General features: G+C 52.1%; 1 protein-coding gene across 5 annotated transcripts in view; it reads right to left on the bottom strand.

The window, feature by feature from the left end:
• Positions 1-13,822, bottom strand: part of LOC138727564 (syntaxin-binding protein 4-like) — a 44,774-nt gene extending 30,952 nt beyond the window's left edge. For 4 of the 5 annotated variants that reach the window (XM_069870129.1, XM_069870126.1, XM_069870130.1 and 1 more), the window contains exons 1-4: positions 13,665-13,822; positions 6,520-6,593; positions 954-1,049; positions 105-174 (exon numbers count right to left, since the gene is read on the bottom strand). In XM_069870129.1, coding sequence (XP_069726230.1) covers positions 105-174; positions 954-1,049; positions 6,520-6,593; positions 13,665-13,732 — 308 coding nt within the window. In that variant the 5' untranslated portion in view covers positions 13,733-13,822. Of the gene's footprint in view, positions 1-104; positions 175-953; positions 1,050-6,519; positions 6,594-8,216; positions 8,385-13,664 lie in introns of those variants that run through there. The other variant, XM_069870128.1, reaches the window with a different exon arrangement.
• Positions 13,823-15,283: the final 1,461 nt, after the last annotated feature.

Genomic DNA, 15,283 nt, shown 5'->3' with positions numbered 1-15,283 from the left:
GTCACAGCGCCAACAAAGTGATGCCTTGGTGTCCTCTGTGCAACCTGCAGTCCAAACCACTTCACAGAATTATACAAAACCAACTTTTTGTTTGGATATGATACCTCTCGCTTGTAACCCCAATTAGGGAATCTCCATTGACCTCTAGGATCTGGTCTCCTGGCTGCAGGCGCCCTAGAAAAGAGAAATAGTAGATAGAAATGGCAGAAAATACAGCTTGAAGGGACTGGGAGAGGTTGGGCTGTTCCTCCCTTTGCCCTGAGACAGGATGAAATATTCATAGGTTTATCCTGAGATGCTCATGCAACCTGTTTTTCAAGCTGTCCATGGATGGATTTTCTGCAGCCTCTCTAAACAACTGGTGCTGATGTCACAGCCCTTCCTCTGCTGCGGGGAGTTACGGAGGAAAATGCCAAAAAACGCAACAAAGCTTTTACTTAATTCAGTCTGAGGTCAGGAAGAAAACCACAAGTGGCACTCAGGCCAGTTCTGGGTTTATTTGTCTTTATTAGACAGGAAAATTATGCTGTAACCTTTGGGACAGCCCTCACCCTGTCCGAAACTCTGACAGGTGAACGCTGCAGTGCCTGCCTGCCTAACACACCCTGTTTGAAGACGCTCAGAATTAAATCAGGGGCCTGGAGCAGAGCTGACTTTGCCAAAGGATCTCTGGTTGTTCTGGGGTCACAGGAAGCCAGTGGCACGTGGGAAAGGACAAGCAGCACAGTGAGTTCCTGCTTTGGAGACACAAAGCACCCATGTATATCTGCTGTAGAAGCCAAGCCAAGGCTTCTGTGGGATGTTACAATGACTGCCACAGTAAAAAAATACCCCACACTGCTGGAAAACTTGGGAAGAAGCACCTGACGTCTAATAAGGTGATATATACCATAAATACATTTGATTTTGGCTTTTCTCACACTTTGTGCTACTCCACACCATGTGTAACTCACCATCCGCATAAGCAACACCTCCTGGAAGGATCCTCTTGACATAAACTCCATATTCTTCCCCAGTGAGTTCCTTGATGCCACCAATTACCTTAATACCTGGAGGAAAAAAGGCACCCATGATACAAAGGCAGAAGGAATGCAGTTTCCACATGCTGTCTCGGAGCTGCGCAGCCCCAGGTGCAGCTCCTGACACCCATGTTAAAACCCTTTGTGGAAAGCCCCATGTATCCCCCACGCTAGAGAAGCAGTAGCAGAAGAAATGGGATGCAGCAACTTCTACAACACAGAGGCTAATGGCATCGGGTAGCATCTGCTTCTACCAAAGCAGAAGGCAAAGCTTCTCCAAAAGTCACAGGTACGGAGCAACCACCTTCCCCTGACCCCAAGTTCATCTCTGATGGGTAGGGATCCACTTCCAATTCTGTTTCCACTGCTGCCCCAGCCCATGCTCATGTCTCTGGTAGGACTTGTCCTGTGAAACACTGCTGGAGACCAGCATTTTCCCTTGGAGACCTCCTTCGATGTGTAACATCGGAACAAGCCCCACTTCAATACAGTGATTAGAACATCCCTGCTGCCAGCTCTTCTGCCTGCCACAGCCTGGCAACATCTCCACCTCAGCGCTTAGAATCATAGAATTATAGAATCACCAGGTTGGAAGAGACCCACTGGATTATTGAGTCCAACAATTCCCATCAATCACTAAACCATGACTCAACCCCCTCCCTGGGCAGCCTCTGCCAGTGCCCAATGACCCTTTCTGCGGAAAATTTTTTCCTATTGTCCAGCCTAAACCTACCCTGGTGGAGCTTGAGGCCATTCCCTCTCATCCTGTCCCCTGTCACTTGGGAGAAGAGCCCAGCTCCCTCCTCTCCACAACCTCCTTTCAGGTAGTTGGAGAGAACAATGAGGTCTCCCCTCAGCCTCCTCTTCTCCAGGCTAAACAACCCCAGCTCTCTCAGCCGCTCCTCGTAAGACCTGTTCTCCAGCCCCCTCACCAGCTTTGTTGCTCTTCTCTGGACTCGCTCCAGAGCCTCAACATCCTTCTTGTGGTGAGGGGCCCAGAACTGAACACAGGATTCGAGGAACGGTCTCACCAGTGCCGAGTACAGCAGGAAAATTGAAGCTTCCTTGAAGCTGCCACTAAAGGCAGAGCTGCACGCCAAGGACAGCCACTTTTTATTGGTGTTCAGACCTGGGAGGAGCTGCTCAGTGTGCTGAGATGATGGGTTTTGGGCTCTGAACCCCTCACTGTGGCAGGGAGGCTCAGGGGCCCTGTAGCACCTTGGCAAAGGGCTTGTGCTCCACTTGGCTATGTCTCCTCCATGGGACACAGCCCTGCTGGGATAAGCTGGCTGGCAGGAAAAGGCCCCAAGAGACTTACTTGTCCAGGGCTCATTAAGTACTGTTCCAAAGATGCAGGCTGTGGATAGAAGGATTTAAAAGCCTGGCTTTAATTAACAAATCCCCTCTGAGAGCTGCCGGTCGGGCATTTTGCTGCAGGCAGGCAGCACAGCAGAGGGGACACGGCCAACACCAACCCAGCTTCATCCTCTGGCTGCTGCCCTGGGGTGAGGAGCTGCTCCGAGGCTTGGTGGGGTCCTAGGATGTACAAGGTGACCCCATGCAAGAAACTAGGAGAACAGAGCGCAGCTCCTGCCCCAAAACAGAATCACAGAATCACCAGGTTGGAAAAGACCCACTGGATCATGGAATGCAACCATTCCTATCAATCACTAAACCATGTCCCTCAGCACCTCATCCACCTGTCCCTTAAACACCTCCAGGGAAGGTGAATCAACCCCCTCCCTGGGCAGCCTCTGCCAGTGACCAATGACCCTTTCTGTGAAAAATTTTGTCCTAACGTCCAACCTAAACCTCCCCTGGCAGAGCTTGAGGCCATTCCCTCTCATCCTGTCCCCTGTTACTTGGGGAACTCTTTCTGAAACAAGTAGGAAGAAAAGGAGAACACCCTGGATCAGGATTGTTTGGTAAAAGGGTGCTATTTCCATCCCTTGTTCCCTTCCTTTTATAAGCCAAGCTCTGCTCTAAGGAATCTCCCAGTTTTCAGCTACTTCTGAGGAAAGACCTTGTCTCTCAAGACACCTTTACATTAAAATTGTTACTAAAACTATGTTATCACAATTTTTCATTTCATTCCTACATGGACCACTTGCTGCTACTCCCAAGTGCAACAACCCAAGCCCTGAGTGCTGTGATGAGGGAAAAATCTTTTCCTAATGTTCTGCCTGAACCTCCCCTGGTGGAGCTTGAGGCCATTCCCTCTTGTCCTGTTCGCCGTCACCTGGGAGAAGAGCCCAGATCCCTCCTCTCCACAACCTCCTTTCAGGTAGTTGTAGAAGGCAATGAGGTCTTCCCTGCTTGTGACAGGCTCCTCTGCCAAGGTACCCAGGCAATAATGACTCATTTCCCTTTTGTGTCTGCAAATCAATTGTAATAATGGCTTAATATAGCTGAAGTATCTACAAATCCTTCTTTATCCCCAAGGAAGTCAGGAGAAAATCCGATCTTGTTATTAAAATCAGTGATCACTCACAGTATTGCTCCTGGACACACTCAAACTTTTCTGAGGGAGAGGAATAAACCTTGACTTGACTCTCCTGTTCGCAAACCCGCCGTGTGCTGCCCTCGTACCCGCTGCCTGGCTGCAGAGGCTCTACGGATCCCAGTCCTGTCCCCCAGGAGAGGCACAGGGAGCCCCTGCCGGGGTGAGGAGGAACCAAGGACTTAGACCAAGCCAGGGGACTGATTGCAACAGAGCCACAGCCTCAAAGACTGTGGTGGCAGGCTTCCTGGGAGTCTTCGTATTTTATAAACACTTCAATCACATTTCTATTTGGGACTCAGTGTAGGTAAATAACGGCTCTTTAATTATCACAGCATCAAAGTCCCGGTATAATGCTTATTAAGTCATACTTAGGGCCAGATAATCTAGCCTATTTTGGATCCCTCTGTTTAATCTTTCCTTTCTGGCAAAGGTCCTGGAGCTGATGCCCACATCTCCAGTATCTTCCCTTTTGCAGAATAAATGTTTACAGGGAAGATCCAGGTGGAGAAACAGCATAGACTGACCAAGATGGTTGTTTTCTTTAGATTCTTAGCAATTCTTCAAGACCCTCAAGCTCCTATGGCGTATCTAATCCTGCTCCCATTAATGCCCGTGTGGCAGTTCTCAACTTCTCAGGCTATAATCTCACCTGCTTCTGGCTCCCTGTCCCATGGGTCAAGGGGTGTCCTGGCTAATCTGGTTGTTTAGCCCAACTGTGATCATCTCCGGTGCATCCCAAGCTCCTGGCAGTCTGCACGGAGAGAGGCCGCTCGCTCTGTGCCTAAGCTAGCAATGTTCAATTACATTTCCCTTAATCCCTCTGTTGATCTTGCAGCCCCAGCCAGCTTTTTCTGTCTGGAGGAAGGGACAGATTGGAGGTGAATCACTCACTGCCCTGTCCTAAGAAGATGAAGGTCAAGATAATGGGATCTCGGTGTTTCGGAGAAATGCTTCTTAATCAGCACTTCCCTTTGATGGCTGTTCTTTAATTCAAAGCACAGGTTTCGGGAGCCACCAGGTAACCCCTTTGAACTTTTGCTGAAGTTCACATGTGTGTTTCCACCTAAAGCCACAGAGCAATAGACCCGGGGCCAAACGCTGACCTGCCGTGCTGGCACCGAGCAGGCTGGTGCTGCCCACAAAAAGCTCTGCTGTAATAACACCTGCATCCAAATGTAAGAAACTCATGGAGGCATGTTTTTAACTCAAAAAAAAAACATTCTGAGCCGCTGCACCTATGGCAGACACGGAGCTCCTGCTTGATCTTCAGCAGAGAGAGATGATTTCTGGAGGACAATCACTTGCCTTAAGCATTTCAAGCCTCATAAGAGAGAATGAGGAAAGCTGATGACAGCATTAGAAAATCCACATCACAAGACCCTGTAGGGGGTCTGCAAGACCCTGCAGAAACCCTCTGGCCACAGGCTGGGGGGAGACGAGGAGCACTGGAACCCAGCAAAGTGGCTCGCAGCAGGCTGCGATGTTTGTGCCCCTCTTCCAGAGGTCAGCAGCTGCCAGGAAAGGCTTTTCTGGGTCTCCTCCTTTAACGAGCTAATCTAACCCAACAGTTAAAATCCCATCAACTCCACCAAACCCACCTCTGGAGATTAAAATATCATATTCATCCAGCAGAGACAGTTCTCTGAGCTCCTGTGAACGTCATGAACAGAAGACCAGAAGAGTCAGCAAAGCAGAAAGCCCTGTTAACCAAGAGCTGGATGCAGCCAGTGATGAAGCTGTAATTAATCTCAGGTCTCCGGAACCCTGACTTTGTTTCTCTGGTGAGTTTCATTTCGCAAGAGCGGTCCCCAGATGGTCAGCCAGGGACCTCAGCACGGGGCCCACAGCTGCTTTGTGCCATGATGGGCTGCTCTCTCAAATAAAGCTTATGGAGCAGACTGGGTGGTGGACTCCGAGACACCTTGATGATGTAGGTTTGCAACTTTTTATGAAGTCCATGAAAGAATCAGAGAATAATCGGGTTGGAAAAGACCCACTGGATCATCGAGACCAACCATTCCCATCAATCACTAAACCATGCCCCTCAGCACCTTGTCCACCTGCCCCTGGAACCCTTCCAGGGAAGGTGACTCAACCACCTCCCTGGGCAGCTTCTGCCAGTGCCCAATGACCCTTTCCATGAAAATTTTCTTCTTAACATCCAACCTAAACCTCCCCTGGCGCAGCTTGAGGCCATTCCCTCTCGTCCTGTCCCCTGTGACTTGGGAGAAGAGACCAAGACCCTCCTCTCCACAACTTCCTTTCAGGTAGTTGTAGAGAGCAATGAGGTCTCCCCTCAGCCTCCTCAGTATTTCCCATCAATACTTCTGCTGCTGGATACACAGGGGTCAGATGAAATGCTACAGCAGATCCTTTCGGACTGAGTTGCATGAACCCATGGGTTTCCTCACGTTCTGGTGGGCAGAACCATCTCTCTTCTCCTCTGCACTTTCATGTTCAGAGCGCTGTGGATGGGCAGCTGACTCACTTGGTGCTCATACCTTGAACCATGGGCCAAACTTGCCAAAAATGACACACAGAGCCTGTTCCCCAGGAGATCTGCAACGTACTGCATCACCCATCGAGGAGGTGTCCCACTGCCCCAGGGGCCCTGCCTGCAGCAGGACGGAGACAGGCAGCTGAGAAGGGCTTGAGGTTGTAGTATAATTACTATTTTTTTTTTAATTTTAAGATTTAATTTAATTCAGCAGAAAAATCTGAAAAGGGAGAGGCTCTGGCCCCTGACTCCTGCCCAGCTCAGCACTGTGGCTGCTCACCATCAGCAAGGAATTAGGTAGGATCCTGACCTTATTGCAACCTCCGAGCTGCAAAAGGTGCTATTGAATGCTCAACACGGGCAGGCACAAGAACCAGCACTTCAGTGAGATATGAAACTTCAGACAGGGTGGCACATCACAACATGTGCGCTGGGGACCAGGGGGATGTCCAAGCTGCCCCAGCCCACCCCAGAGTCCCACGTGCTGCATCAATACTCACCCAGCCCGTTTGCACAGTCGTAGAAATCAAAGCAGTGCACAGTTCGGTCCATCCCGTACGGTCCCATGAGCGTCCTGGGAGAGAGAAGAGAAGCATCTTTCTTTCATGGGCTAAAATAGACAGATGCATGGGTATCCAAGCAATGTGTGCACAAGCACATCCTTCCCATCACCCCAGACACCGTCCACAGAGTAGTGTAGACACACGGGTTGAGGGACACGGCCTCGCGTCTTAGCTCCACGCTGGCAGAAAGCAACCCCCTTCCACCTCTCCCAAAGTGAATACAGATAAATGAGAGAATATGTGCTAGGCTGGACATCATCCTCCCCACCCAGCAAAGCTGATGGTCCTGTATGTGATTCATTACCCCAGATTAACGGGGCCGGACAGCTGTCCAGCTCCTGGGAAATGAGATCAGAGCTCAGATCAATGTTCTGGGAATAAACCAGTTTCACAAATACAGGCAGCCTGTAATGATGACAGCTGGGTGCGAGCCGCTCCCGAGGTTTTATAACACAGGCCATCTCCATCCCTGTGACAGGGGGTCTGGAAGAGGGGGACACCCCATCTGCTGGGCTGCTTCAAGTCCCTGCCTCACCAGGGCAAGGGTGGGAGCTTCCCATCACAAACCAAAGTGGCTGCAAGAACGTCATACCCCTGAGTTTCCCCCGGGCCAAGTAACGCTCCAAACGGCCCCAGAGTCTCCCCCAAACAAGGTAGGCATTCCAAATACCCTACAGTAAAAGCACCCAGGCCCACGCTGCCCTAGCTGGGAACGCCAGACTCCAAATCCAGCAGCAGTTTTCCTTCTTGGGTGGCCCGTGGTAATCACCCCCATGAGGATGCATGGACCTTCATCTAAGAAACCCAGAATCAGGTGTGCCAGGTGGGAAAACAGGGATGAGAGGCTCCCACATCTCTCCACTTCCTAGGATTTAAGATACAAAAGAAAACGCATTTCTGAATCAATGCTGGATCCTAAATCTGGATGTAACCAATAGGCACCTCTGAGTCCAGGGGGATGCAGGAGAGGAATAAACCTCAGGGACTTCTTTTTGCAAGCATACAAAATACCTCTTAAAATATCAAGTCGTTCTGCAAAGCCAGTGTCACCGAGCTCCAAGATTCAGCCTAGAAGCTTTTTCTCCTCATTAAAAATAACTCCCATTGATATTCTCACAGTGTTTTGCATATCTGAGAGACCAAACAACTGGCCTCACGTGGCTGTCAGAAAGCAGAGCTTGAAGGCATCCCAGGAAGCCCAAGCAGCCCTGGACCCAGACTGGTTCAATTTGCCCTCCAGGATTTTCAGAGTATTTTGAGTAAATCACTGAGGAAACTCCACCACAAGTAAACAGAAATAGTTCAACCTGACCTGAAACATGACATAAGGACAGAGCTTTTGGTAAAGCAGATGCCTCCTTGATACGATCAGCTTTATTCCTGTTGCAACGCGTGAACAGCAGAACAGGAGGGAGCATTGCTAATGCCAGAGATGCAAAAAAAACCAACGACAGGAGCTAGTAGAGACATCCTCAGCTCCTTCTGCTCCAAACAAGCCATCCCTGACATCCAACCCTGGTGCTGGGGAAGCCACAGCAGGTCACGCTGGGCTCTCCAGATGGAGGTAGTCGTGGGATCCCCAGGGCTGTCTCGCGTCCCCTGCCCCGCTCCTGCCCCGGCGGTGGGAGGGTTACCTGCTGATGATGACGGCTCCTTTGTAAAGGACAGAGACGGCGGGCATCTTGCTGGCAGCGGCAGCCCAGCCCTGCCGGGCGCCAGCAACCCCGATTTGGCAGGAATCCGTTAAAACGATGAAAAAAAAAAAAACCAAACAGGGGGAGGTCGGAGGGTGTCACGTGGTCTCCTCGTATGCGTGTTAATTCCACCCAACATTAACACAGATCGGCTAAAAACATCTCCAACTTCAGATTAAAGCTCACGCAAGCCAAAGCCAAGCAGAGACCATGGCAAGTGCCTTCTCACACCAGAGGGGAGGGGGCTCTTCCAGCCCCCAGCCAGGCGGATGCCCTCATTGTTAACACAATGGGGTGATTATAGAATCATAGAATCACCAGGTTGGAAAAGACCCATTGGATCATCGAGTCCAACGATTCCCATCAATCACTAAACCCTCAGCACCTCATCCACCCGTCCCTTAAACCCCTCCAGGGAAGGTGACTCAACCCCCTCCCTGGGCAGCCTGTTCCAGTGCCCAATGACCGTTTCCTTGAAAATTTTTTTTCTAATGTCCATTATAGGATGCATTATCCATTATTTGGATGCATCCTATCGCACATCTGGGAACAGCCCCTCCAGGGCAGTGGTTGGTGCAGGACTTGTGTGTTCACCATCCGCAAAGGCTTAAAATCCAGAGCAAAGCTCTGTAAGTAGAAACAGACTGCAGTACTTAGGAGTTTAGAGGGGGTTGGTGGGTTGTTTTTTTTTCTTTTAGCATCTTTTACAGCCCATAGAATTTCCTCCTTAATAAAAAGCAAGTTCAGCTGTTCCCCTGTCTGTTGGGAGGTCAGTGGTAGGATTTGTCTTTAAACAGCCTCTTCCACCCCCATCACACTGCACACCATCCAGCCAAAGAAGCAGCAGGACCTCTCATTCTGTGGAATGTGGGGATGGAGGCATGGGATGAGATTATCCAAGGATGGCCAGCAAACAGGGACAGACCTGGAACAGGACACTTTAGGGCTTTGCAGGAGCAGGGTCATGATCTTTGTGCGTGAAATGAAGAGAAATTCCTACAAAACATGCTCCACTGGACCTGCGGGCTTGGGAGGGCACAGGCCCAGCATCCCTGCCAGCTCTAGGAGACAGCTGTGGTTACACTGAAGTTCTTAGCCCTGATTCCATCACTGGTGTCATTCTTGTGCTGTTCCACCTAAGCAAGAGCATCCCAAGCAGCTCTGTGAAGCCTTGCTGGGCAAGCACAAGGTGATTTAAAACAACGACAAAGTGACCTCTATTTGAGGGAATTCAGATGAAATACTAAAAAGTTTTGCAGACTAGAACTTTAGGTGGCCAAAACTCTCCTAAGAAATAAATTCATTTAGCTGCAAGATAAAAATATGGATAAATAACACCAACTAGACATCAAGCATGGACACATCTGGCAATGTCTTATGCGCATCCCACCTAAGCAAGGCACGACCAGTGCCTGGACCACATCTACATCAAGGCTTTGGCCAAACTGGACTAAGCATGAAGAGCTGTTCTTGGGGCCATTTCGCAGTCAGCTGGGTGGCTGCAGCCTTCGCTACACCGAGAACCTCATGAAGCTACTCATCCTCGCAGCAACTCAACAATGGGAGATGCTTTTTTTCCCCCGACATCCCACTAACATTGTCCAGGCCACAGAGAGCTGAACATCACCCTTCCCATGGCGTCTGGGCCAGGACTGACTCATGTCTCCAGGCAGAATCCCGAGCACAGCAAAGCAGCGGCACAAGGATGCTAGCGGAGGCATCCCTGGGAAGGGTGGATTGTGGTGCCAACAGCATCATCGAGCCCACAGGGAGCCACAGGGAGCCTCTGTGCATGGCTCAGCAGGATCTGAGCATTTGCGTAGGTGGGTATTAGAGGTGGAAAGTCATCCTGCAGTGGCAGTGAAGTCTGTCTGAGAACTTTCGGCTCTGAAAAGTGGCAGCAAGAGGTTTCGAGGTGGGAGGGAGCAGACCCTGGCTGGGCACTGTGTTCCTCTCTCTGCCTGCATCCTACCGACACCGGGAGGCGCAGAGGGTGAAAAGGGCATGGGCAGCATCAGGCACTGGCTTAATCATAGAATCACCAGGTTGGAAAAGACCCACCGGATCATCGAGTCCAGCCATTGACCCAATGTTTGTTTCCTGACAAAACAAAATTAGTGTAGGCTGAGAGCCACATCTGATTTGAAAACAGAAAAATCTAACTGTGCTGCTTAAAGGATCAGCTACAAAGCATCAATAATAAATCAAGCAAAAGAAACCAGCTGCTCTGGAGCTGGGAAGCCACCACACGCTGTCCCCTATCACGGCGCAGACACATCCTTTTCATAAACACTACCCGTAGAGTCGCTTCAGATGAGCTCATAAGATCAGGGATGTTCACAGACAAGTCTGAACAGAAGAGGGAATGAACGAAACCACACTGCAAAGTTGCTGGTGAGGGAAGCAGGCAGGTGCTCTGGGGAGCACCCAGGGCTTGGCAGCTATGCGCACACACCGCGGCACCTTCTGCCCCCACCCCAGGCATCAGCAGCTCCCAGCCGGGTACCCAGTGGAGATCAGTGTCCCCAAGATCTGGGCCAGCGCGCTCGTGATGGGTGTTAATGCAATTTAAATACAATTGTAGGGGGGAAGATTGAATTAACTTGCTTCGCTTCCACCCCAGAGAGACTGAGGAGTGGTGGCATCTCATGGATGGGGAAGCTTTTCATAGAATTATAGAATCACCAGGTTGGAAAAGACCCACCAAATCATCAAGTCCAACCATTCCCATCAATCACTAAACCATGTCCCTCAGCACCATGTCCACCCGTCCCTTAAACACCTCCAAGGAAGGTGACTCAACCCCATCCCTGGGCAGCCTCTGCCAGGGTCCAATGACCCTTTCCATGAAAAAATTTCTTCCTAACATCCAGCCTGAACCTTCTCTAGCGGAGCTTGAGGCCATTCCCTCTCATCCTGTCCCCTGTCACTTGAGAGAAGAGCCCAGCTCCCTCCTCTCCACAACCTCCTTTCAGGTAGTTGGAGAGAGCAATGAGGTCTCCCCTCAGTCTCCTCTTTTCTTTCTCCTCCTCCCTCCCTCCCTCCTCCTCCTCCTCCTCCCTCCCTTCTCCTTCTCCTTCTTTTCTTCCTCCTCCTTCTCTTCCTCCTCCCATCAGGTGGGAAATCTGCTGTTGTGCTCAGGGACTTGTGTAGCAGCCCCGGTTAGGGCGTCAGCTCCTGCAAATGGTTAACAAGATTATAAACCTGCCTGCCTTTCTAAATCCCCTGGGTTGTGGGATTGGACTGGTTATAAACTTATTAACAGGGGGACGGTCACTGCTGGAGGCTGCGGACTCTGCCCTGCCAGCCAGGCCACAGGGCTGTTCTCAGGGTCACAAATCAATTAATTTACCCAATTAGGGAATGCAGAAGAACCAACGACAGGAAACTTGCCCAAGTGAATCCTTAAGAAAAAGCATGGGAATGGCTGGGTATAGAAAGATGGGAAAACAACATAGTTATGGGAAAGGTTCCAGAATGCGCCACTGAGCTGGGAGCGGCAGAGGCTGAGGCTTGGGGACATATTTAAACCATCCTTGAGCGGCAAACATCCCTGTGCTCAAATCCAGACCCCAGAATCACGACAACAAAGAGAAGCAGGGGAAGCACTGGGCTGGTCGTGCACCCCACTGTGCCCGGTGAGGAGCACAGAGTGTTCCAGCCACGAGACCTGCTCGGCATCGATGGGCACTTTTATTTCCCACTGGGACGGCAAAGCCGCTGGACAAAAGCCACCATTTCAAAACCTTCTCAGTCTCCAGCAGCCGCTCTCAGGATCAGCAAAACCACGCAGGAGAGCTCCTTGGGCTCCCGCTGGCATCACTGCGGGGAGAAACCTCTGCCGTGGGACAAGCTGCTGCACTCTCTCCATCACCATCTTGCACCCTGGTGATGTCAGGCGAGGTCCTGCTGGTGGCTCATGTTTATTTATTAAATTCCTCATTCAAACTCTAAAATTAATCTTTTAATCAGCGGCAGAGTGGGGCCATACTTATGGGAGTGCTAGGGAGGTGTTATCTCCCCGCCATCTGCTCACCACCCTCTGCCCTGTCCCAGTGGAGCCACCAGACAGCTGAGCGCTGCCCGGCGCATCTGGTACCCATCGCACGCAGGGGCCGCTCCCCTGGCACAAAGCTGGCTGCTCCTCAGCCAGGGCTCTGCAACTGCACAAAGCTCATCCCAGCAGGGAAAAACTAGACAAGGTTTCAACCCAAAATCGCAACATATGAGCAGATTTCTACCGTAGAAAGTGGGGTTTGGGTATTGGTTTTGCCTTGCAAGTGCAGGGAAGCAAGGCTTAGCAGCTCCACGGAGGCAGCGATGACCAGGAGACACCAATGAGGCTGCTGAAGGGCAGAAGTGAGCACTGCCTTGACTTCCGCAGCCCTGGCGTGCACACCGTGGCCCCATAACAGCAATTGGTGGCACCAGCCTGGCAGTAGTCCCCAAAAATGCACCAAGTGAGGCTTCCTCCTCCTCACGACCGTCAGCGGATTCTGCCTTTCCTACACCCAGAAGCAGCAGGGAAGTGCTGGCATCACTCCCCAAACCGATCTCTTGGACCCCACGGTGCTGCCCTCGCCAGCCTGCCGGCACCCCCGTGGGGTGCTACCGCCCCGCAGCCCCCCAGCTCTCGCTCCAATGACCTACTTCAGCAGGAGACAGATTGCGCTCCAGTAGCATCCGTGGTCCCTGGTGACTGCAGGGTGTCCCAGCCCCTCGATCGCCACAGGGGACCCCCAGGTTCAGCCAAGCCAAGGAAGCCTCTGCCAAACCTCCAGGGTGGCCCCAGGAGCCCGTCAGGGCCCCCGCCAGCTCTGGATCCGGCCCACTGACCCCCAGTTAATCGGCTAAAGCCGCACTCTCTGAACCCTGGCCCCGGCCGCAGCCGTGCTCCCGCCGGCTCTCCCTGCCCTACATAGACATCTGCAGCTGCCCAGCACCCGCCTTCACCTCCTATCCTTCCTCTCTGCCATGCCTGCTACCTTCCCTGCACCCACGCGAGGGTCCGTGCCCCGCACCAACCTACTCCCTGGGCACCAAGCCCTTTGGGGAGGCTGGTTTTGCACTGAGGTTGCAAGAGGAGCAAGAGCACCCATAGCTTCTTCCAGCAGCCCTGGGTGCTTCCCTACTATCTGCCTGCAAAACAAATCCTCTTCCCCACCCAACACTGGACTCACCTGTGCGCTGCCCCTCCCAGACGCTGTGTGGTCCCTGCAGGTCCCTGCCCTCCAGAGAAGGTCCCGAAAAATGGATTGAATTAAACCCTGCACAAAGCTGCAGGGCTACTGAGTGCATCCTTCCCTCCCCAGGCTGCCCAGCAGAGATGGGGGCTGAGATGCCGAGTGATGCCCTGTTCCCAGCACGGCTGCAACCTGCCCTGCTTACCAGTAAATGAGAGAAAGCCCATCAAAGTGCTCCAGGTGCCTGCCAGGAGGCTGGAGGTAGGACATCATCTGGGGCCACCGTCCCCACGGAGCCCTCAGGGCTGTCGCGGCTGCCTCCTGCTGCCCAGATCCATGGGCTCAGCGCCCCGCTGGCGGCACAGCTCCTCGGCACAGCCAGCCACATCTAATCCTGGGCGGGCGAGCATGTGATCGCCCCTCTCCTTGGCTCCCCCCCAGCTAAACCCGCCGATGTCTCCAGTCGTGCGGCGCTGGACAGACACAGCGTGACTGTGCTGCTGCCTTGGGATGCTGCCGTCCCGCTAATTCCAGCTGGCAGCCCTGAGACCTCTGGGGCTGGAGCTGCCAGGGGTAGGGCACTGTGAACCCCTCTGCTGCAGGAACCCCCAGCACACGCACCCCACGCTGGTGTGCGGCCAGCAGCCAGGGCTCTCCCTGCCTGGCATAGAATCATAGAATCATGGAATCACTAGGTTGGAAAGGACCCACTGGATCATCGAGTCCAACCATCCTTATCAAATACTAAACCATGTCCCTCAGCACCTCATCCACCCGTTCCTTAAACACGTCCAGGGAAGGTGACTCAACCCCCTACCTGGGCAGCCTCTGCCAGGGCCCAATGACCCTTTCCATGAAAAATTGTCAAGCCTGAACCTCCCCTGGTGGAGCTTGAGGCCATTCCCTCTTGTCCTGTCCCCTGTCACTTGGGAGAAGAGCCCAGTTCCCTCCTCTCCACAACCTCCTTTCAGGTAGTTGGAGAGAGCAATGAGGTCTCCCCTCAGCCTCCTCTTCTCCAGCTAAACAACCCCAGCTCCCTCAGCTGTTCCTTGTATGGCCAAAGATTCAATAAACAGCCTTTATTTTAGCAGAGCAATCTCTTCATCCCCTACCAGTGAGGTCCTCCCCTCACCTGCAGTAGCTGGTAATGATAGTTATAATCATTAATGATGGTTACTATTGCAAGATAACCTGCCCCAAAAGAACTGTTTAATCCCAATTGCAGGCAACACCAACCCGTGCCCAGGCTGCAGCGGGACACGCTGCTCCCCCTCCCCAGCTGTGCCAACAGCCTTCAGCAGTTCTAATTATTTATACAATTAGGGGCACAATTCATGCATGGGTTCTTCCCCCTCTGCAAGTTTTAGGTTGTCTGGTCACACTCGAGCATCTGAATGGTCCCTCTTGAATGGGACTATTAGGAAAAACCTGGGAGTGAGTACTGGTAGGCAGAGGGAAACTGTTTAAAGTGGAGGGACTCCTCCACGTGAGCTATCCCAGGGCAGCAAGGTCTCAGCTGGCCTCATTGTGCTTCCCCATATCCAGCTGTAGAAGGGATGGACAGACAACAGGATGGATGGACAACAGGGTGGGCAAACAGCAGGATGAACAGACAGGTCGCTGAATCAGGGCGATAGAAAAGACACAAATGAGCATTGACCTGCTGCACGGCATGTATTTTATTTCTCCCGCTTCCCACCAGGTACGGTCCCACGGCAGCAGCCCATGGTGGCTGCGCACCTGGGAATTAGGTGAGTTGCGGGGTTTATGAAATGCATTGCTCTGTCCCTGCCCTGCACGGCCTGGGAAAGGCATCAGGCCCCA

This window comes from Phaenicophaeus curvirostris, chromosome 16 (assembly GCF_032191515.1).
Source record: "Phaenicophaeus curvirostris isolate KB17595 chromosome 16, BPBGC_Pcur_1.0, whole genome shotgun sequence".
NCBI lineage: Eukaryota > Metazoa > Chordata > Aves > Cuculiformes > Cuculidae > Phaenicophaeus > Phaenicophaeus curvirostris.
This window is presented reverse-complemented; position numbering and strand designations above follow the sequence as displayed.